The sequence below is a fragment of the Sphaerodactylus townsendi genome, linkage group LG15 (genome assembly GCF_021028975.2).
Source record: "Sphaerodactylus townsendi isolate TG3544 linkage group LG15, MPM_Stown_v2.3, whole genome shotgun sequence".
NCBI lineage: Eukaryota > Metazoa > Chordata > Lepidosauria > Squamata > Sphaerodactylidae > Sphaerodactylus > Sphaerodactylus townsendi.
In genome coordinates this window covers 26,003,922-26,027,503 of record NC_059439.1, presented here as the reverse complement: position 1 = coordinate 26,027,503, position 23,582 = coordinate 26,003,922, and the positions used below count along the sequence as shown (strand labels likewise).

The following is a 23,582-nucleotide window of genomic DNA, read 5'->3' as shown; positions in this document are numbered from 1 at the left end:
TCAGGCAATTCTCCTCCTGAGCAACATGAAGTCCCGCACAACACGGCAGAGGAGATTCTTGAGGTTGTTCAAGACGTAGTTTACTTCCAGGCGGTTTCTCCATTGACTCTGGTGTCGAAGGATCTGAGGGGGCTCGAGGGCAGGTCCGAGAGAGTCTTTCTGGTGCAAACCCCAAAGTGACATCTGTGGAGAGAACCAGGGGAAGGTGAGACGCTGCATAAATCGAAAGCCAACAGCTTCCAAACCATGCACCTCAGAGCAAAGGGGCCCACCTGGTAATTCACGTGATGATTCAGGTCTCGGAGATACAAGCCAAGTGTTTCAAACTGAGCAGTGAACTGGGAATCCTCTTTCGTCGTCTCGTATTCCCGAAGCTGCTGTATTAGGCCCCGATAGTATGAGAGCATCTTGGCCATGTGAGACAGGCGCTCGGCATTCTGGGAAAATGGCAAACTCAGACATTAAACTTAGCATAGTCTTGCCTCTCTCCTTTGACCTCCCTTCTCCTTCTTTGAGCTGGGCATAGAACCTGCCTTCTAGTGAGTAGGCTGGGGTGGGACTGGCCCACAAACTACTTTTCACTGACACTGCTTACATAGGCTGACCCGACGTCCCGCGTTTGGTGGGACAGTCCCGCCTTAAAACAATTTGTCCCGTGTCCTGTGGGTTTTTTCAAGTGTCCCGGTTTTTGAAAGGCTGCCGCACTGCCTTCTGGGGCGCAAGGCAGTGTGGCAGCCTCCCATTAATGCGTAGCCCACAGGGGAGCCACCCCACAGCCCTTCTGGGGTGCTCCCGTTTCCCGCCCTGTGACAGGGTGGGAAACGGGAGCGCCCCAGAAGGCCGTGTGCTCCTACTTACCCGTCTGCCCGCCTACCCGCCTGTCCCGGTTCACAAAGGTGACCATCTGGTCACCTTATGCTTACAGGAATTCTGGTAAAAAATATAATCTGCCTTGATCACTGCTGCCATTCTTTTCTGATCTAGTAGCCAATTCATGCATTATGGGAAACACAGGTGGGGTCCTGTGTTCCGATCCTATCTCCTAAGTATCACGCATGGATTGCCAAGTTGCCATCAGTTCCACATATGTGGTGCCCAGTTTAGATTACAGCAGTGGGCTGTAGTAGGAAGTAGGAAGTATAAACCTTTCCCCCTGTGCTTTCTCCCCAAACAACAATGGTCCTTGTGAGGAGTACTTTGTAGCCATTGTGTATATTTCCTGGTTTCCCCAAATGTCCTGGTTTTCCTAAGACTATTTAAGGGTGGGAAGCTAAAGTCCCTTCCCTGTGTATGCTACGGTCACAGTCTAAATTGAACACATGCACAAGGGACCGGCTAATTATACAGGATGACCCACAGGTGACCCGTGTTTTCTGATAGATGTGAATTGTCTGCTCTACTATCAGGCTTCATGAATGGACAAAGGGCTGCCCAATCACAACCAACTCATGGTGACAAAGGGCATGAATGGAAGAAGAAGAAGAAGGAGGAGGAGGAGAAGGAGAAGAAGGAGAAGAAGGAGGAGGAGGAGGAGGAGGAGTTTGGATTTATATCCCCCCTTTCTCTCCTGTAGGAGACTCAAAGGGGCTTACAATCTCCTTGCCCTTCCCCCCTCACAACAAACACCCTGTGAGGTAGGTGGGGCTGAGAGAGCTCCGAGAAGCTGTGACAAGCCCCAGGTCACCCAGCTGGCATGATCAAGGAACGGCAGGAAGTTGGGGGGGGGGGGGGGGAATTACATTTCATTAGCCGATAGGTTTTGCAGACTAGTTATACGCAAATGCAGATTGGTTTGTTGCAGAATTGCAATTTACACAATTCTGCAACAACTTTCCTACAGTATGATTTGAAGTACTGTGAAAATGCACAGGATTGTTTTATCCAGAGATCACGGCGCGACAAAAAAAAAAAGTAACAGCAACCACAGTTTTACAAAAGGATCTATTCATATTTATTGTCGATATACGGCCTAAGAAAATGTTAGTTCCATGAAAGACCGCTGGGGAGTGGGGATGTTTCTTGGCATGCTCAGTAAACGACAATTCCCAGGATTCTTTGGGGTAAGCCATGGGTATTAAACTGGTATAAGAAAATGTGCAGAAAATGTGCAGGAGCAGCAGTGGCGTAGGAGGTTAAGAGCTCGTGTATCTAATCTGGAGGAACCGGGTTTGATTCCCAGCTCTGCTGCCTGAGCTGTGGAGGCTTATCTGGGGAATTCAGATTAGCCTGTATACTCCCACACACGCCAGCTGGGTGACCTTGGGCTAGTCACAGCTTCTTGGAGCTCTCTCAGCCCCACCTACCTCACAGGGTGTTTGTTGTGAGGGGGGAAGGGCAAGGAGATTGTAAGCCCCTTTGAGTCTTCTGTAGGAGAGAAAGGGGGGATATAAATCCAAACTCTTCTTCTTCTTCTATAAGACCAATGTAAGCTGGAAGTAAAGAGTTTCCTTCTGGCTTCCCTCCTACAGAATTAACAGGGCAAATCCTAAGAACAATTTCTTAGGACCGAGTAGGATTCTGAGTGAACCCATTCTTGAGTCCACTAATTCTGGCTCACAGCCCCCCATAAACTAATTCACCAAAGGCAACACACATCGTCCGCCCCAAACTTCCTCAAAGTCCTCATCTTCTTACCGGAAGAGAAATCCATGAGCTGAAATTGAGGCTGACTGAAGGAAGTTTCTCTGAGCTTGAGGCAAGAGGCAGCTGCGCTCCCGACAGACGGGTAGAGAGCTGGGGTAAGAGGAGAGAGCAGTGTAAACCAAAGCAGTGCAAACCAATTTTTCTCATAACTGTTCTTACTGTGCCTTAAGGGAAAGGGGGTGAGAGTAGCAGGTTCTTTGAAGAACATATTTATGAGGAATATAACATGCGGTTTCACTGTAAAGCCAGTGTAGCACACTGCACAAAAAGCTTAGCTAAACAGACTACACATTTGGCTTTTGTGGGTTTTCCAGGGTCCCTTCTGCACATGCAGAATAATGCACTTTCAATCCACTTTCAACGCACTTTGCAGCTGGATTTTACTGTGAGGAATAGCAAAATCCACTTGCAAACAATTATGAAAGTGGATTGAAAGTGCATTATTCTGCATGTGCGGAAGGGGCCCAGGCTGTGTGGCCACGGCCTGGTAGTTTTTGCTCCTAACCTTTTGCGCACATCTGTGGTTGGCACCTTCAGAGGCACGTCACAGAGAGAAAACCATGACATGCCTCCGAAGTTGCCACCTATAGATCCGGGGAATACATTCAGAGCAAAAACCACCAGACAACAGCCACGCAGCCCAGAAAGCCCACAACAGACAGTTGATTCCCGCTGTAAAAACCTTGAACAATCCATATATATAAAAATCTATCAGTGCGTTTTTCTGCTGACGGGTAATCTCCCAAACTACTGGACCGATTGCTTTGAAATTTTCACACAATGTCGCATTCATAAAGCGGCCAGGTGGTTCTGCCACTGCTTCCATACCTCCTGTTGTGTACATGTCAACCAGCAAAGCCAGTTATTGTGTACATGCTACACCTGGGTGATGCTGGAACCACAGTTCTGTTCTCAAGAACAGCCGCATCTGCTGGCCATCAAAGCAACACCCTGGACAATAAGCGGGAAACCAACCATGACTTCCTTGAAAACCACTGCCTTATGGAGTGAACAGGATGGGGCGGGCTATCTGCACATGGCCCACCCACCCTAGCGGAGGAAGGGGAAGGTGAGGGAGGGTCCAGGGTTTGATGGACCAAACGCCTTGAAATTTGAACACAACGTGAAGCTCATGCCTCCCCAGCCGTTTTTTGCCGCCAGATAATTCGCCTGCAAGGGAAGGGAGTGAAAGGGACAGGACCAGCCCACCTGGACATGGCCCGCCCACCCTAGCAGAGGAAGGGGAACGTTAGGGAGGGACCTGCAGGGTTGCCATGCAAGGGAACGGGAGAGAGGGAGGGGAGCGAGGGGCCCCTTGCCTCTCCCCTCCCTTGTAATCATTGTTCAATGACACACGTTCGAACCATTCGCTTCCCCTTTTCTTCCTTTTCCACTTCACCCGACTCAGCCACAGCAAAGCGTGGCCGAGCCCGCTAGTATATATATAAATCTATCAGTGCGTTTTTCTGCTGACAGGTAATCTCCCAAACTACTGGACCGATTGCTTTGAAATTTTCACACAACGTCGCATTCGCGTGCGGCCAGGTTTCCATACTGTTTCCACACCTCCTGTTGTGTACATGTCACAACATGGTATAGGCACGTTCTGAGATCTTGTTGGATCTCAGAAGCTAAGCAGGGTCAATACTTGGATGGGAGACCACCAAGGAAGCCACTGCAGTAGAAAGCAGTGGCAATCCACCTCTGCTTCTCATGTGCTTTGAGAGCCCCCCACTGGGGTTGTCATAAATTGGTTGCAACTTGACTGTAGATACATTCATATGGTGCTGATTCATTTTAATGGTTGAAAAAGTCATTAATTGGCCAAAGACAATCAGTAGAATGAATCATGCCTTCAACAGGCATTCTCTAGTCCAAAAACTATGGAGGGTGTGTGTGTGGCTCAGTGGGGGAGCATCTGTTTTGCATGCAGAAGTTCCTAGATTCTGTCCTTGGCACCCACAGTTAATCAGAGTTATCCTTCTAAACCCACTGACTTAAATGGATTTAGACACATAGAAATATAGAATTGGAAGAGACCTCAAGAGTCATCTAATTCGACCCGCTGTACAATGCAGGACATTCACAAGTATCCTCCCCACTCTTCCAATGACCTTTGCCCTATGCCCAAAGGAAGGCAAAAAAAACTCCACGATCCCTGACCCATCTGGCCTGGAGGTTCTGACCCCAAAGTGGCAATCAGCATCATCTTCAAAGAAGGAGACCCCACCATCTCCCAAGGAAGCTTGTTTGGAAAAATATATCTGTTTAGGATTACACTGGCCCCAGTCACTTGTTACAGTGAAGACCTTTATGTGGATACACCTGTTTATAACAAAGAGCTGGTGCGTGTACACTTTCCAAATGAAACCAGCAACCAATACCTGGATAAATGTGGAGAATAAACCACATGGAACAGAAGAATTACTCAATGCACACATGAAGAAAAATCAAGCGTACATTGCACACAGGTTGTCCATGCGTTCAAGAAACTCTCCTATGAACAGAGGCTCTGTGGTTGCTCTCTGGAATAAGTGGATTCGCAAGTTACTTATGTGCCCTCTATATAGTAAATTTAGAGACGAAATCCTGGGGCCTAGAATGGCCTGGAAAAGATAATAAATGGAAATTGACCTATTTGCTGTTGGGTAAGGACCAAAGAATTTCCAGTACTGTAGCTCGGTTTTGTGTTTTAGTAAATAAATACAGGAAAACAGGTGGATAGGAGACCATCAGTTCTTTTAGAGCAGGGGTGGCCAACCTATGGTGCTCCAGATGTTCATGGACTACAATTCCCATCAGCCCCTATCAGAATGGCCAATTGGCCGTGCTGGCAGGGCTGATGGGAATTGGAATCCATGAGCATCTGGAGCACCATAGGTTGGCCACCCCTGTTTTAGAGGAACGTTAAAATAAGTTCTATTTTATATTTTAACTTTTTACTTTGTCAAAATTTGGAATTTGGCCTTTTATGAATTATTGTATTACTGGTTGTTAACTGTAAATAAACATTATGTCATTCATGCGTGCACTGTAACTTATTAACAGTGGTTCGGTAAAGCACTGTTAGAGGTCAAGCAGAAGCAGTAAGAAGATACTTACATAGTGGCGTGCAAGGATGCTTGTTTTGCAGAGGGTCTGCCGTGAGATCTTTAAGCTGGTGCCAAACTCTTTCCGCAGTCTCACCTGCCATTCAGGGGGGCTCTCCAGCCCGGAACCCTTCTCTTCCTGGACCCCAGCTGGGGCAGTATCAGCAAGGAAGGAGAGATTGGACAGAGTTTGAAGGAAGAGTATTGCACCTAAAATGAGACCCAAACAGTCATGAGAAGGGAAACTTTTATTTGTCAGAGTAGAGACGGAGCAGACACTGGGGTATGTACAGCTCTGGGACGAGTAACCACATGATGATGATGATGATGATGATGATGATTATATTATTATTATTTATTGTATTTCTAAACCGCCCTCCCCCAGAGGGCTCAGGGCGTTGAACAAACAAATAGATAGAGCACAGTAAAAACAAGTTATAGATAATCATTAAATATGGCTCTATACATTAAAATCAACCCCCAATTAAAATGCAGCATCTTAATATCAGAATTACCGATGGCGTCCTACTCATGGTCCCCTAAGAGAGGGGGGAGGAAGAGGGAGGGGGAACGGCAGGGTCCATTATGTTAGAAAAAAGCGAGGCATCAGCGGCCTGGCCCTCTAAAAGCCCGGTGGAACAGCTCCGTCTTGCAGGCCCTGCGAAATTCAGTAAGATCCCGCAGGGCCCGCGTAGCTGGATGAGGATGATGATGATGATGATGAGTTGTATTTATATCCCCATTTTCTCTCCTGTAAGGAGACTCAAAGGGGCTTACAAACTCCTTTCCCTTCCCCCCCTCACAACAAACACCCTGTGAGGTAGGTGGGGCTGAGAGAGCTCCAAAGAACTGTGACTAGCCCAAGATCACTCAGCTGGCATGTGTTAGAGTGCACAAGCTAATCTAATTCTCCAGATAAGCCTCCACAGCTCAAGCGGCAGAGCGGGGGATCAAACCCGATTCCTCCAGATTAGAGCACACCTGCTCTTAACCACTACGCCACTGCTGCTCCTTGCTTTGTACTGAGTCAGAAAGTTGACGTTTATTTAATTAGGTTATTTACTGTCTACCTTTCTTGGTGATTATATAATGTGAATTACGTAATGGAAGTCAAGCAAATCAGCACAGTGGGGCATCCAGTGATTACAGCACCATAGGATTACAGAAATCTGAAAACAAAGCGAAATCTAAAACAGAACTGAAACAAACCTAAAACAAAGCATAAGTGTTTAACACGATATGTTCGATGATGTAGATCACAGGTGTCAAACCCTTAGTTCTCCAGGAGTTATAATTGAGCGTCTCCTTATCATCCCCTGCCAGCATGATGCTGGCAGCGGATGATGGGAACTGTAGTCCATAACATCTGGAGGGGCGTGAGTTTGACATCTATGATGGAGAGACTACCAAGACTTTATCCACATGAGGGAATTGCTGCTGATTTTCTTGGCAGTTGACCTGTAAGCATTAGAATAGGTTAGGGCAGGGTGCTTCTGCGTGTCTTCCCTTCCTGGGCATTTCCTATTTGTGAAGTCAGCTTATTTTCTTCTACACATGGCTTAATTAATCAGGATTTTCAAGAAAGGGTGATGTTCCCATCAGTGTCTCCCATCACCCACAGTGTCTCTCAGTGGGTGATGTTCCCATCAGTATATATATTTTAAAGCCCTAAAATATTTTTAAAATATTTTTAAAATTATTTTTCAAAATATATTAAATAGATCTGAAAAGACTAACAATTGCAACCACTTGGAGATCTGATAAAGGTTTTACAATAGAATGTTTTTACAATAAGGTTTTACAATAGAATGTAATAAGGTTTTACAATAGAATGTTGGGAAGATAACATGATAGAATATGCTGTTATCGGCCAAGCTGACAAATCTTGGTAAATTGACGTTCAAAACACAAATTCGATGAGAAATGGGGTCGTTAATTTTTATACTGATCTAAACTATGTGCAAACAAGATGATTGAAAGCTAATAATGATTTATAATAATTGGACTAGTAAAAATGCTTTGGAGCTGGCAAACAAAAGTCAAAGATTCTAAGACCTTATAAGGTCTCTCTAGTAATTTGAAAATGTTATATTAGGATCCACTATGTAACCTGCGCTTAATATAATTGTGCGTAGATATCTTTTGTATTGTAATTTCAACTATTTTCTAAAATAGTGATATAATGCTGTAGTGTTATATGATAGCTTAACCATGTCCTCCAAACACTCAGCTTTTGTTTTTAAAAAGTAAGGCTCTAGTCCCTACCCTCTTGTAGATATAAGGAAAAGGCATATCTCAGCAAGGGGCTAGAACCTTACTTCTTTTTAAATGAAATCTGGGAATTCAGACAAGTTGCTTAAACTATCATTACGAAACTGTAGTGTTATATTGATATTTTAGGGCCATTAAAAAAACCTTAAATCCTTGGTTGTGTGGAAAAGTAGCGAGACTCAGTAATGTAATGATGACGACAATCCAATCATTGAAAAGAAGGCTGGAGATCGGTGGGAGAAAGAAAACCGACCAAAGCATAACACGGCTCAAAAGGCTTTCAGAAAAATGTTGGCAGAAATGTGATCTTAAAAGAGCCTGAAAACCCCCAGGGGAAAAACAAAAAAGCCAAAATGAAAACTAAAGGTACAAAAACGCATGGAGAAATTCGGGGATAAACCAAAGCAATATGGTGGCAGAACCAACAAAATAACCCCATGCGGAAAGCCCCTAGTCTAGAACATATACAGTGATAGGCAGCAATGGAGTGGTATAGCCACATTTCGCTCAGTTAGACTGGAATTCAGTAGCACTTGAGAGACCAAAATGATGTCCAGGGTAGAAGATTCCAAGAATCAAATCTCCCTTTGTCTGAAACTTATCTTGCTCATTCTTTCCTATTGTGGCTGGTGGTGGCTCTTCACGATCTTAGGCAGAGAAATATCTTCCTCGACTCCACTGAGGTCCTTTTTAACTAGATATAGCTTGACCTTAAAGCTTCCAACATTCAAACCATGAACTCTACCACTTGGCCACAACCCTTACCCTGTTATGGTAGCCGAAACTATCACAGAAGTGCCTGGAGAGGAAATGAGGTCAGCCTATTCCCCGTAACTCCTGCGACTTCACACACATTATTCAAAATTCGACTTACAAGCCCGACTCACAGCTCCCTCAGATGTAGCAGTGGCAAAACCTGTTTGAGGGGGAATTTTCGCGACCAGCCTGATTATTGACTAATTTTCGTGGTTTCGGAGTCTTTTTCAGAGTGACTTCGGTTACTTGTTTGGAAAAAGTGCCTTTGGCATATTTATAGGAGAGAGCTGCTCAGAATTCACAACTGGGGAATGCTGTGTCCATGGCTGGCAGGGGAGAATGAAACCCAGCGCAGAGAAGGCAACAATGAATTCTACTGTAGCACAGAACCTCATGTGCTGGGCTTGAACCGGAAAAAGTCAGGTTCAAACCCCTCAGTCAGCAGTTGAGCTTCTCAGGCGATCCTGGGAAAGTCATTATCTCTCTCAAACAAACCTACCAAACAGGATAATTATAAGGATATTTGATGACAAATGATAGCCAGATACAACCCGAACTATACTTTTCTGTGGTGGTAAAATGTAACAATAAAGGAAACAATTGACAATTTGTTGATCTTTACTGGTATCTAAAATCTGCTACCCCAGCTAATGGCAGGGGTGGTCCTGAGGGTCTCTCTTGTTACAGTTTTCCATGTTTTACCCCATAATCACAACTCCCAGTTTCTCATTAAGGGTTACCCTTCAGTGATGATTCTGGGCCAAAAAATCCCAGAAATATAAAGGTACTCAATCTTTCTTACCACACAGTCGCATCTTGAGGAGTTCCAATTAGTGGGGCCTCTCTGTCTGTGTAAGAAGGGAATCTCTGGCCTCACAGCCCAACTTGGAGGCCTTTTTATTCCTAAGGGGGGTTTCATTTTCGCTAATGATAAAATCTCCAAAATTACAGTTTTCTAGTTCTCATCCTCAGCTATCGAGACAAAATAATTTAGTTTCTAGGGACTCCCACCCCAGAAGAAGTTTCGGGGGAAGGAGACAAGAAAGATCAGAGTTACCGCTTTGGATCTGCTTCCTCTTTCTGTGATAAAAAAGGAAACCAAAGTCACTTTGCAGAGCGGGCTCTCTGACCAGCCACGTGATGTGGGATGTTCCGTCATCCAACTGCAGCTTCTCAGGTCTGGGCTTTTCCAGTGCCGCCTACGATTCCTTGCACTTTTTCCAGCTCTGGTTTCTCCTGACCTGCTTCCTCTCAAAAGTCTTTGAAGAAACTATTATGAAAAGAAACTCGCTGCCCATTGCAATATTTGGGACAAGAATACAAAAGTCTTGCAGTGCTGACCTAATCAATGTATAGCTACTTAACCACTGCCACGAACCTAATGCCACATCCTTTTTGATGACTCTTGTCATTTGCTCTCTGTCCATTTAATACGGAAGACTGGGGCACTTTATTCATGATCCAGTCTAGCATGCAACAGATCAAATTCTCAGGTTGGTTGGCCTTGCAACTAGATGCTATTTGAATAAACATTCTGTGTTTTGCAAACACGTTTGCCAAAGCAGAGAGATATAGTAAAGGTCAGTTCCACACTATAGTTTTTCCCAGGGGCGTACCGCCCAGGGGGACATATGGGATCAAATGTCCCCGGGCTGCTACCAGTTAGTCATGTGGGGGGCGCGGGAAATTCAAAATGTTATGGTGGGGGAGGGGGGCAGAAAACTCAGATTTTGCCCGGGGCTACATTTCCCCTAGATATGCCTCTCGTTTTTCTCAGTGGTGGTAATGTTGCTAGTGTGGTTAATTTACACTTGTAAGAGAGATTCCAGACAGCTCAGGGCAGTCCGTTATTAGCTAGGACTTTCTTTTCACGTCAGATGCACATGCTGAACAAGACACAGCAGCCAGCTCTAAATTTGGAAATACCTGGATATGTTGGGGGTGGAGCCAGACGAGGGCAGTGTTTGGGGGAGGGACTTCAATGGGGGTGTAATGCCATAATGACGTCCTTCCGATGCAGCCGTTTTCTCCAGGTGAACTGATCTCTGTCGCCTAGAGATCAGTTGTCATCGTGGGAGATCGTCAGTCACTACCTGGAGGAATCCCAAAATATGCACAAAAAAACAATGACCCCCTGTATAAATAATATCCCTTCAGTGAAACGTCCTTTATGGAACAGGTAAATCCAATGGCTATTTGCAAGCAAACATGAATGAGGAAGTTACACAAGAACAACTATGGTGTAACATCACTGAAAATTCAGCCACAAATCAAAACAGGACCCTTCGAATTATCAAATGTGCTGAAACTTTGCTCTAACCAAGACATTTTTATATAACAGGCAAGTTTCTCTCTCATGCAATGAAAAGTCACAACCAAGGGAAAGCAGTAGTGCCAGATTTAGATGAAGGTTCTTCTAGACCAGGGTTCGGTGCAGATCGTATTTCAGTAGATGTTCATGGACTATACTTTATTCCCGCCACCATGACCAATTGGCCATGGTGGCAGGGCTGATGAATTGTAGTCCATGAATGATTGAAAGCCGCGAGGTTGCCAGACCCCTGCCCTAGACCCAGGGGTAGGGAACTGCGGCTCGAGAGAGCCGCGATGCTGCTCCTTTTCTGCCCTGCACTGCTCCACGAGCCGAGCCGGGCTATTCTATCTCACCGCCTCTGCAGGGCAGCAGGGCGGACGCATCCACCCGCCCGCAGCCGGGCTGGGCCACGACGCTGGGCTTCCCTCCTCAGCCTGGCTCGCTGGGAGCCGGGTGGGTGGCCCCTCGCTGCCGGTGAGGCCGGTGCCGCTGGCCTCCATCCTGCCCTCGCCTGCAGGCAGCAGGGCGTGACACACGCATGTGCTTCTCTGTGAATGAGCGGGAGGTAAAAAAAACCCAATATATACAGTGTTATCTTTATTTTAAATGTCAAAAATTATTTGCGGCTCCAAGTGTTTCCTTTTCCCATGGAAAATGGGTCCAAATGGCTCTTTGAGTGTTAAAGGTTCCCTACTCCTGCCCTAGACTAATACACTTGTGAGGTCCCTCCCAATCCTCTGATGACTAGAAGATGGGGGTCATTTCAGTAAAGTCCTGAAACGACAAAATCAACACAGAAATCAATGCTAGTGTCGAGTTATCTGCTTTAGACACTATGATTCTGAAATGGAGTGCAAGGAAAATTACTGAAGGGCTGTTGAGAGACTACAGTGTGTTATGAAAGCATATGACAGTGTCAAAAATATTGTACAACTTGGCCGAGGCTTCCTAGATTTTGAAGCCCTAGGCTTCGGTTTGCCAAACCTACAGGTAAATCTGGCGCTGGAGAGCAGCCAATTCCACTGAGTTGTTTGTTTGTTTCCCAATGACCAAAAAAAGTGAAGAATAACATCAAAAATCTGTAGAAATCTGTTGGTTTGTGAGAACATTTTTTTTTGAGATGCGCTGATTTTTGGATAGATGGGATTGCAACTAAAGACTCTATTCTACAAATGGTGGAGCCGTCATTCAACACCAAGAAACAGCCACTTGTGGAATACTATTCCACTGGAAGGAACTTCCCACCCCCACCCCCAATTTGGGGGACAGAACCTTTGAATCCAATTCATTTTATTCTCATAAAACTAATAATAAAGGAATATTTTGTGTATATATTACATTGATATCATGTCAGATCCTGTGAACTGCATTCTCTCTACAGTTTGCTTATGTTTATATTTAGAAAAGGGCTGACAATCATTCAGAAAAGATGGAGACAGCTGTCAGTTATGGAATGGATAAGACTGCCTCACTGTCAACCTTGTATTACTTTTTTTGGCTGTACCCTTGGGTAAATAGCTTATGTGCCTGTCTCAACCCCCAAACTTCCCTTAATCACTAGGTTCCACCCATAGAATTGTTCTGATCTCTATCTGCTGGGTCTGTCCACAAGCCATATTTTTTCTTGAAAGTGCTGACAGCTTGCAGCTTATGATAACGCTTCTGAACATTACCATATGATAAGAAAGCCATATGATATCCATATGATAAGAGAGCTAGTGATATCCATGCGAAAAGAGAGCCATATGATATCCATATGATAAGAGAGCCATAATTTGGAGACCAAGCTTGTCTATTCATTTTATCTAAAATAGTTCTACAGTATCCCATCTTTAGGGGTGGGGTTGTAGCTCAGTGAAAGATCCTCTGCTTGTCATTTAAAAAGTCCCAGGTTTAAATCTCCAGCATCTCCAATTAAAAGGACCAGATAGTGGGTGATGTGTAAGCCACAGTCAGTCAATCTAGGTAGATATTACTGATTACTGCCCCCTCTGCAGCCCCCACTATTGTTTTGGTTGCCTTCAGTACGCCCTTTGATTGCTGATTCCATCCATTTTAAGCAATACATTCCTATCTTTTGGTTAAGGCCACCATCTATGCATGTATTTTTATCTGGAATTTCTGGAATTGCTGCTATAATGTATTTTAATGAATTTTAATGTTTTATCGTTATGTTGTATTTATGAGACCTTACATTGTATTTGTTTTATGTCTCATTGTACACCGCCCAGATTCTTCGTGGCTACGGCTCCATTAAGTCACTAATAATAATAATAATAATAATAATAATAATAATAATAATAATAATAATAATAATAATAATAATAATAATAATAATAATAATAATACTCTGGGACTTTAGAATACAGACAGACAGACACCTGGCACGCAACACCCCAGACATCACAGTGATAGAGAAAAAACATGTTTGGATCATAGATGTCGCTGTGCCAGTTGACAGCAGGGTAGAGGACAAAGAGCTGGAAAAGATCACAAAATACAAGGACCTACAAATTGAAGTTGAACGATTGTGGCAAAAAAGAACAACAGTAATCACACTAGTAGTCGGTGCTCTAGGAGGAATCCCAAGAAATCTTGAAAAACATCTGGAAAGCCTAAACTTGGACAGAACATCAGTCCACATGCTACAGAAAGCAGCACTTCTAGGAACTGCACATATTCTACGCAAATACCTCCAATATCCTAGGTCCTTGGGAAGGACTCGATATTCAGAGATGAATTCCAGACACTTGTGCTGTGTTGTTATGTGTAGGGTAGAGGACAAAGAGCTGGAAAAGATCACAAAATACAAGGACCTACAAATTGAAGTTGAACGATTAGCAAAGAACAACAGTAATCCCACTAAATGCTCAGGAGGAATCCCAAGCAAGAAATCTGAAACATCTGAAAGCCTAAACTTGGACAGAACATCAGTCCACATGCTGCAGAAAGGCAGCATCTCTAGAACTCACATAGAGTTCTACGCAAATACCTCTAATATCCTAGGTCCTTGGGAAGGACTCGATATTCAGAGATGAATTCCAGACACTTGTGCTGTGTTGTTATGTGTAATAATAATAATTATAATTATAATAATAATTATAATTATTATTACTATTATAACTATTATTATTATTATAACTATTATTATTATTATTATTATTATTATTATTATTATTATTATTATTATTATTTAGCACTGGGTGCAGTGCCTAAAGATCTTGAACAGCACTTAAAAACAATTGGCGCTGACAAAATCACCATATGTCAGCTGCAAAAGGCCACCCTACTCAGCTCTGCATGCATTATTCGTCGATACATCACACAGTCCTAGATGCTTGGGAAGTGTCCAATGTGTGATGTAATACAAAATCCAGCATATTGATCTTGTTTGCTGTGTATAACTGTTTTATAATAATAATAATAATAATAATAATAATAATAATAATAATAATAATAATAATAATAATAATAATAATAATGTTCAATGTACTTTCACAGAATCACTAGGATGCTGTGGGTTTTCCAGGTATCTTCTCCTGACACTTTGCCTGCATCTGTGACTGGCATCTTCTGAGGATCTCTGAAGATGTCAGCTACAGATGCCGGTGAAACGTCAGCAGAAAATACCACTGGAACACGGCCATACAACCCAGAAAACCCACAACATCCTCTTACTGATGCTGATGGGCCAATGGTCTAATTCCGTATAAAAGCAGATTCATGTGTCCATATCTTATCCTTATAGATGCAAGGTGGCTAGCAATACAAGAGGAAGGACATAAAATACAGCTGTCATTCAACAGAATAAAACACCACACAAGGTAAAAACAACATAGCCAGAAATATCAAGACGATTTACTCTCCCTTGAATGCCCTTTGAAACAAAACTAATTTACACACTTTCCTGAATGCCGGGAGTGAAGGGGCTCCCTGCACTCACTTTGGTAAGCTATTGGAAAGAATTGATCCTGCCACGAAAACAAAACAAAACACACACACAAACTCTGATAGCTTGACAGTTGACAGATGGAAGAAGGAGAAGAAGGAGGAGGAGGAGGAGTAGTTTGGATTTATATCCCACCTTTCTCTCCTGTAAAGAGACACAAGGTGGCTTACAAGCTCCTTTCCCTCCCTCCCTCCCTAGCAGACACCTTGTGAGGTAGGTGGGGCTGAATGAGCTCCGAAGAACTGTGACTGGCCCCAGGTCACCCAGCAAGAATGTAGGAGTGCGGAAACACATCTGGTTAATCAGATAAGCTACTGCCACTCAGGTGGAGGAGTGGGGAATCAAACTCAGTTCTCCAAATTAGAATCCACCTGTTCTTAACCACTGGACAACCCTAAAAGCAGCCACCACAAGGAGAAGTCTGAGGAACAAAACTGATATGTGGAAGAATATCCAGCAATATGATTTGATAATAACCCCCTAATAAGGGTGTAAATTCACCCAGTTTTGTCAGGTAAAACCATGTCCAAAGCATATCTGCTCTCCACTAACACTCAATAGATTTTTTGAGAGGAAATGAGGCAGGGAACCATGAGCAGCTACGTCCTGTCCATCTGCCACACTCTACCTGTTGATTGCTATATACCGTTAAAAATTATCACTTTAACTTATTCAGCCATCATTTCACATGGCTGTTTCCATCAATCTGCAGCCCCTTCCGCACATGCAAAATAATGCGTTTTCAAACCACTTTCACAACTGTTTGCAAGTGGATTTTGCCATTCCACACAGCTTCAAAGAGCACTGAAAGCAGTTTGGAAGTGCATTATTCTGCATGTGCGGAAGGAGCCTGCTTGTTTTGTTTGCATATAATGAAAATCTATAAAGCACCACGCAGGACTGCTTTGTGTAGTCAGGGCTGCTTTATGTGGTCTAAATAAGGTTTCCAAGTCGTCTGGAACTTTTTCAGAGCTTCTCTTAACCTCCAAGTCCATCTATCTAAATCCATTGCTTCTTGTCATTTTGCTTCCCAATGCAGAGTTGGTTCTTCTTTCATTTTCCAAAATTTCGCAATTTGGATTCTGGCTGCTGTTACCATATGGAACAAAATATCGTTCTTTTTTTAAAATTATCTGCTTAGCTATCAGTCTAAGCAAGAGAATCTCTGGTTTTAATTCAATGTTGGTTTTTAGAATTTTATTCATATTGTCTACAATTTTTTTCCAAATTATTCAGCCATCATTTCCAAATTTTTTCCCAAATTATTCAGCCATCATTTTTTCCAAATTGGAAAAAAAAAAAACATCCACATTTCCAGCACTTTTAAGGCCTAACACGAGCAATATAAAAATGCCTTGACCCTGATTGATAGCGTTGCTAACTCTGGGTTGTGAAATTAAGAACATAAGAAAGAGCCTGCTGGATCAGACCAGAGTCCATCTAGTCCAGCACTCTGCTACTCACAGTGGCCCACCAGGTGCCTTTGGGAGCTCACGTGCAGGATGTGAAAGCAATGGCCTTCTGCTGCTGCTGCTGCTCCTGAGCACCTGGTCTGCTCAGGCATTTGCAATCTCAGATCAAGGAGGATCAAGATTGGTAGCCATAGATTGACTTCTCCTCCATAAATCTGTCCAAGCCCCTTTTAAAGCTATCCGGGTTAGTGGCCATCACCACCTCCTGTGGCAGCATATTCCAAACACCAATCACACGTTGCGTGAAGAAGTGTTTCCTTTAATTAGTCCTAATTCTTCCCCCCAGCATTTTCAATGTATGCCCCCTGGTTCTAGTATTGTGAGAAAGAGAGAGAAAATTTCTCTCTGTCAACATTTTCTACCCCATGCATAATTTTATAGACTTCAATCATATCCCCCTCAGACGTCTCCTCTCCAAACTAAAGAGTCCCAAACACTGCAGCCTCTCCTCATGAGGAAGGTGCTCCAGTCCCTCAATCATCCCCGTTGCCCGGGAGATTTGAGTGTGGCATCCGGAAAGAGAACAGACTGGGGAAGGGAGGAATCTCAGCATGTATAAGGTCACATAGCCCACCCTCCAAAGAAATCCGTTTTCTCCAGGAGATTTGATTTGTGAAGTCTGGAGATGAACTGTAATCCCAGGGGATCCCCGGGTCTCATCTGGAGGGTGGCATCACAGATTACTTCAGCTGTGAAGGAAACACCCTGTGTAATATCAATAACCTTCCCAAGGGAGTTTCCACTTTCTTCTGGCTTAAGTTTTAATAGCCAGGACGAGCAAGGATCCCGTTCACAACTCCGAGCACTTCGCCCACACCGCTTAAGGAGATCCACCTGAAGCTGTCCACGGGCGACAGCTTGACAAAAAAAATACCGCCACCAATCCCCTCACCCACCCGGTACAAGATCCACCCTCAAAACGGCACCTCAGTCGGAACAGAGGGCAGAGATGGAAGAGGAAATTGAGCCTGAACCTGAAAGTGACATGCCGTGCTCCAGAAATTCCCTGATCTCTGGGAGGGATTTGACAAACATAAGGGTCAAAACAGGCGTGATCGTGGGCGAAGGGCCGTTGCACAGGCCCCTGATTTGGATGGAAGACAGGACAGAGGGTGTGGGGGGGGGGCATGAAAGGAGTTGCCTTTGCTTGGCTTTAACCCTCCCCCTTTTTCAAACCTTTCGCACTGGAAACGAAAAAAAGACAGTCTGCCCGTCTTTTTCCTTTCCAGCACTAATAACAATGGGGGCTTGTGCAAGCATCCAATAGGGAAACGGTGGTGTTGGAAGAAATGAACTTCTCTTGTCCCCCTGTCGGCCTCTGTGCCACAACACCTGAATTCCACCCCCAACCCCAGTGGTGGCGAACCTATGGCACGGGTGCCAGAGGTGGCACTCAGAGCCCTCTCTGTGGGCACTCACAGAGTGTCCCCCACCCCACCCCACACATCTAGGCTGGCCTGGGCCACTGGGCTCGATTATTAGCATTAAACCTAAGACCTCGTTTTGGGGAAGCAGTGTAGGTAACCCTGTTAAGCGCTGTTAAACCCCACTGATTTTCATGTGAAGAAGAAAAGTGTGATCCTTTACCTGGGAGTAAGCTCGATTGCTGGCAATGGGGCTTGCTTCTGAGTAAACCCTCCTAGGGTCGTGTCTCACCCCTTGGAATAGTTGCACGGTTGTTTCAAAGCAAAGTCACCAACTACCACCAAGCTTACTCCCGAGTAACACACGCCTTGGAGCCAACCGTTTTTTCTAAACTGAAACCTCAGTATTCCGGTTAAATTGCCGTGTTGGCACTTTGCAATAACTAAGTGGGTTTTGGGTTGCAATTTGGGCACTCGGTCTCGAAAAGGTTCGCCATCACAGCCCTACCCCTACCTATTGTAATTTTAAAACACTGGAAATATCTAACGCTGGATGTCCCAGTGTGAGGTCTGTTTTGGCCCTAACCTACTTCTACCTATGTGTTTTTTAAAAACAAATAACCTACTACGTTTTTACAAATAATAATAAAGATGTATAATAAATACATACGTTGGAAGCAGGCTGCCTTTAGTGAGCCCACCGCTGTTGCTAAACTAGGGCGTTTGTGCCATGAATATAGAGGTATTTCAATTTTCAATTTCACTTTATTACCGTCAAAGACCTGCAAATTACAGTCAGGGACCGACAAATTCTATATATTGACAGCAAATTCGCAGCCTCAGCGAATCTCAACAAATTTCCTATACACTAACTCTCAACTCTTTAATTCCCTCGTGTGGTAATTGTAATATATAAATACCCTAAAATCAACACTGAAGCCTAATTTGTTTCACTTGTCCCATACATACGGTAACTTAGCGTTAAAATACATTCAGTCCATAACTTAGCGTTAAAATGAATCCAATCTATAACGGCATTAAAAATAAATCCAATCCATAACTTAATGTTAAAATAAGTCCAATCCATAACTTAGCATTAAAATATATTCAATTATAACTTAGTGTCAAAATGAATTCATTCCATAACTTAGCATTAAAAATGAGTCAACTTTTAAGTTAAAAATTATTCATATAGGCTTGCCTACTTATGGTCTTTCGGCCTGTTTGCACTTCCATTTACTCAATCCTAGATTAAAATAGTAATAATATTATTAATAATTAATAATGATTATGAGCCATATATATATATATATCTGTATCTCTAATACAATATCAGTTGCCTACTCACTGGTCTGCATTTCTTTATAACAAATGTACAAAATTTGGCAACCAATCTAGACCAGTTTGGATTTTTGTCTTCCAGGAGCTTCCTTATACATACATTTTCTGGATAGCCCCTGAAGTTAATTAATATTGGGTCTAGTATTTTGGCTCTTATTTCTCTAAAGTGCGGGCAACGGAGGAGGATGTGGCCTGTAGTGTCCATTTCTTCTAAATTACAGGAACAGATCCTCCTTTCTTTAGGTATCTTCTTATATCTCCCTTCTAGGATCGCAGACGGGAGCGAATATAGAAGTATTAAAAATGTTTGCACCATCAGTGGCTGGCACTGTGATAATCGCAGTAAATTAATTTGACTTATAATCTGAAGATCTCCAGTCTTTTGACTGCCAGCACCGATTGTGCAATTTTTTTTAAGTACCTCTGCATTTAGTGAGTGTCTAGGAGCTTTGCAGAAGGATGTGGTTTGACTGGAAAGATAGCCAATGCAACGAGAACTTAAAAATAGGATAAACATCTGAAAGATACAAGCTGTACCGTGTTTGCTGAGGGGGGGGGGGAAGGTGCTGGGGGAAGTCGGATTCAACGGGAAACCTTCAGAAGAGTGAGAGGTGACACAGCAGAAAACAGAGGGGGTTTTAACCAATGCCAAGAGGGGAAACCCAAGCGTGGGCAGACCGGGGGGGGGGGGGGGGTTGTTGCTTCTGACTCAGCAAAGGGCCCAGCTGGGCACCCATTCCAGGGTTTCCAGAGCAGGGATGGAAAATTCGTGGAAGAAGAAGAGGAGTTTGGATTTATATCCCCCCTTTCTCTCCTGTAGGAGACTCAAAGGGGCTGACAATCTCCTTGCCCTTCCCCCCCTCACAACAAACACCCTGTGAGGTGGGTGGGGCTGAGAGAGCTCCGGAAAGCTGTGACTAGCCTAAGGTCACCCAGCTGGCGTTTGTGGGAGTACACAGGCTAACCTGAATTCCCCAGATAAGCCTCCACAGCTCAGGCGGCAGAGCTGGGAATCAAACCCAGTTCCTCCAGATCAGAATGCACCTGCTCTTAACCACTACGCCACTACTGCTCTCAGCAGTGGAGATTTTGGGACACAACCTGGCCAGAGCACGGTTTGGGAAGAGGAATGAGCTCAGTGCATTATAATGCCGTAAAAGCCACCCCCAAAGCAGCCGTGGTTTCCAGGAGAACTGATCTTTGTTGTCTGGAAATTCCAAGAGGTCTTCCAGCCCCACCTGGGGATGGCAACTGTGCTTTGCCCCACTGGCACCTGGAAGCCAGTCACTGCCTTCTGCAAAGGAGCTGGCAGGAGAGACCTTTTGAATAAGCTGGCCTCCCCACTGTAGAAAGAGAAAGCACAACCTGTTTCCTAGAGCAGCTGCTGTTTCTGAGCAGGGAAGCAAATAGTCCCTTGAGGTTTACCAGCATCAGGAGCTCAAATGGGAATCGGGGCTCCTGGATTCTCCCCACTGGCTCGAGTAAGGGTAAACCTCCAAGGCTGGCTTGTGCAACCTGTGGCCTACCATAGTGTCATGGACAAGAGGCCGCCCTGCTCCTGAAGAGAAAATCAGCCACTCAGATGACCCCATAGGAGTGCTGCACTAGCATGCCACCTACTTAGAGAAGGGGTGGTGAGATGTCGGAGAAAACACAGGAGAAGAGAAGAAGAGTTGGACTTATAACCCCCCTTTCTCTCCTGTAAGGAGACTCGAAGGCTTTCAATCCTCTTCCCCCCCCCCCAACAACAAATACCCTGGGGGGGGGGAGCTGAAAATGCTCCAAAGAACTGTGACTAGCCGAAGGTCACCCCTCTGGCATGTGTTGGAGTGCACAAGCTAAACTGGTTCACCAGATAAGCCTTCACTGGTCAAGTGGCAGAGCAGGGAATCAAACCCAGTTGTCCAGATTAGAGTGCACCTGCTCTTAACCACTACACCACACTGGAGGGAGCCGAGTACAGCAAATGGTAGCTATAGACAGTTGCCTTAAGAACAATTACCGTCCAGAGCGGGAAAAGCATATTACAGGGCTGGAAAACATACAACACACACAATCAAAGAACTAGTCACATCTTCCTTCCACAGAAAGGCCATTTTGGGACTTTTTGGTTTAATGAAAAGACGAGAAGGGGGGGCGGGGGGACACTAATAATGATTTATAAACTAGAAAGTCTGGAGGAAGTGAGGTTTTTTTCTCCCAAAATACCCAACAGGGTTGACAAGACATTCCTGGCAGAATACAGCGCTTCTTCTCACAACCAGTAACGAAACTTATGGCCTTCACTGCCACGGGGAAGTAGCAACAGCCTGTAGTATTGCTTCAAAGAGTTAAATTCAGAGAGGATAGAGCCATCAGTGAGTACCAGCACAGATAACTAAATGGAACCTCCATAGTTCCTCCGAATATCAACATGTTTGGTGTACATGTGTGTGGGGATTATCAGTCTGGCTGTTGTGTGTTTTCTGGGCTTTGTGGTTGTGGCCCGGTGCTTTTAGCTCCGTGGTACTCTTCAGAGGCATGTCGCAGGAAGATGCCAGCCACAGATACGGGCAAAACGTTAGGAGCTAAAACCACCAGACTGAGGCCACACAGGCCAAAAAACCCACGGCAGCTAGTCGATCCCAGCCGCGAAAGCCTTCGACAACACAATCACCAGCCTGCTTTTCTTAAAAAGTGTGCCTTAAATATGAAACGCTAAGAGAACCGAGGTTAGAACCACTCAACTGGGGAAGAGCTGCAGAAGCCGGAGGTTCCATTTAGTTATCTTAATTTTCCTTTTCCTTTCCTGAATTTATTAACTCTAGGGAAGGAAAACAACAGGTCCACAAAGCGCTGTACGGCCGAGATGATTTTTTTCTTCTGAATTAAGACGGGGGATTCCTTTAACAATGGAAAAAACATCTTACACAATGAAGTGATTGGGATGTGTCATTTTATTGGAGCGGCAACCGCCGCCCCGCCCCCTGGTTTCCTCTGCAACACCAGATTTATCATCGGCAGCAATTGGATTATTCAATCACAGCTCATGCAAACTCAGGACAGATACTTTCCCCTTGGGGGCAGCTGACTGGTGGGAAGAAAGCCAGAACGGTGAAATTATCGGTAACCGACACGATCAGAAACGTCAGCTCTTGGAGGATCAAGGAGGCATCGTTGCCGGATGGTTGGATTCTGCTGCTTTCCCTGTCACCCTCCCGTTCTTTTTTTTCCAAGACTCGGTTTGAGGCACTGTTTCCCATTTAACACAAGTGCAGCACGAGACTATTGTGAACACGACTGCCATTGCCAAGTGATCCTCAGAGACCCCCTTTCCAGGCATCCTTGCCAAGAGAAGGGACCACCCAAATAAAGGACAATTGGCAGAGGGGCTTCTAAACCGTTTGAACACTCCACCTCAGAGCTACCTCGCCCCCTTCATGGTTGGCATTTCAATTCCAGACAAATCTATATATATAAAAATCTATCAGTGCGTTTTTCTGCTGACAGGCAATCTTCCAAAGTATTGGACCGATTGCTTTGAAATTTTCACACAACGTCGCATTCGCGTGCGGCCAGGTTTCCATACTGTTTCCACACCTCCTGTTGTGTACATGTCACAACTGTGCCAGTTATTGTGCACATGCCACACCTGTGACAGTTGGAACCACAGTTCGGTTCCGCAACAGCAACATCTGCTGCCCATCAAAGCAACACCCTCTGATACAAGGGAACCAACCATGACTTCCTTGAAAACCACTGCCTTATGGAGTGAAAGGAATGGGGCCCACCATCTGGACACGACCCACCCACCCTAGCAGAGAAAGGGGAAGGTGAGGGAGGGTCCAGGGTTTGCTGGACCAAACGCTCTGAAATTTGAACACAACGTAGCTCATGCCTCCCAGCGTGTTTTACGCTAGATAATTCACCTGCAAGGGGAGTGAAAGGGACAGGATCAGCCACCTGCAGATGGCCCACCCAACCTAGCAGAGGAAGGGGAACATTAGGGAGGGACTGGCCAAGTTTGCATGCAAGGGAACGGGAGAGAGGGAGGGGAGCGAGGGGCCCCTTGCCCCTCCCCTGCAAGAATTGTGCAATGACACATGTTCGAACCGTTCGCTTCCCCTTTTCTTTCTTTTCCACTTCACCAGACTCAGCCACAGCAACGCGTGGCCGGGCCCGCTAGTACTTTGTTATTTTGTCATTAAATTGCTGCTTTTGGCCCTTTGATTACTGGTATATGTCTTCAGTCTTTGCAGCTCAGAGTATGGATTTATACCCTACTTTTGAGCCTCAAAGGGGCTCATAAACTCCTTCCCTTCCTCTCCCCACAACAGATACCTGGTGAGGTAGGTGGGGCTGAGTTCTGAGAGAACTGTGAGTCAGCCAAGGCTTCATGTGTAG

The 23,582-nt window shown here is 44.7% G+C and overlaps 1 protein-coding gene across 1 annotated transcript; it reads right to left on the bottom strand.

Moving 5' to 3' along the window:
* LOC125444271 (interleukin-27 subunit alpha-like) lies at nucleotides 1-22,441 on the bottom strand. The gene is made up of 7 exons (XM_048516699.1): nucleotides 22,249-22,441; nucleotides 11,427-11,584; nucleotides 6,262-6,271; nucleotides 5,746-5,942; nucleotides 2,635-2,733; nucleotides 273-437; nucleotides 1-183 (listed from the first exon to the last, which is right to left on the bottom strand). Exons 1-7 carry the CDS (start codon nucleotides 22,439-22,441, stop codon nucleotides 1-3), a joined length of 1,005 nt encoding a protein of 334 aa, XP_048372656.1.
* Between the last annotated feature and the right edge of the window lie 1,141 nt (nucleotides 22,442-23,582).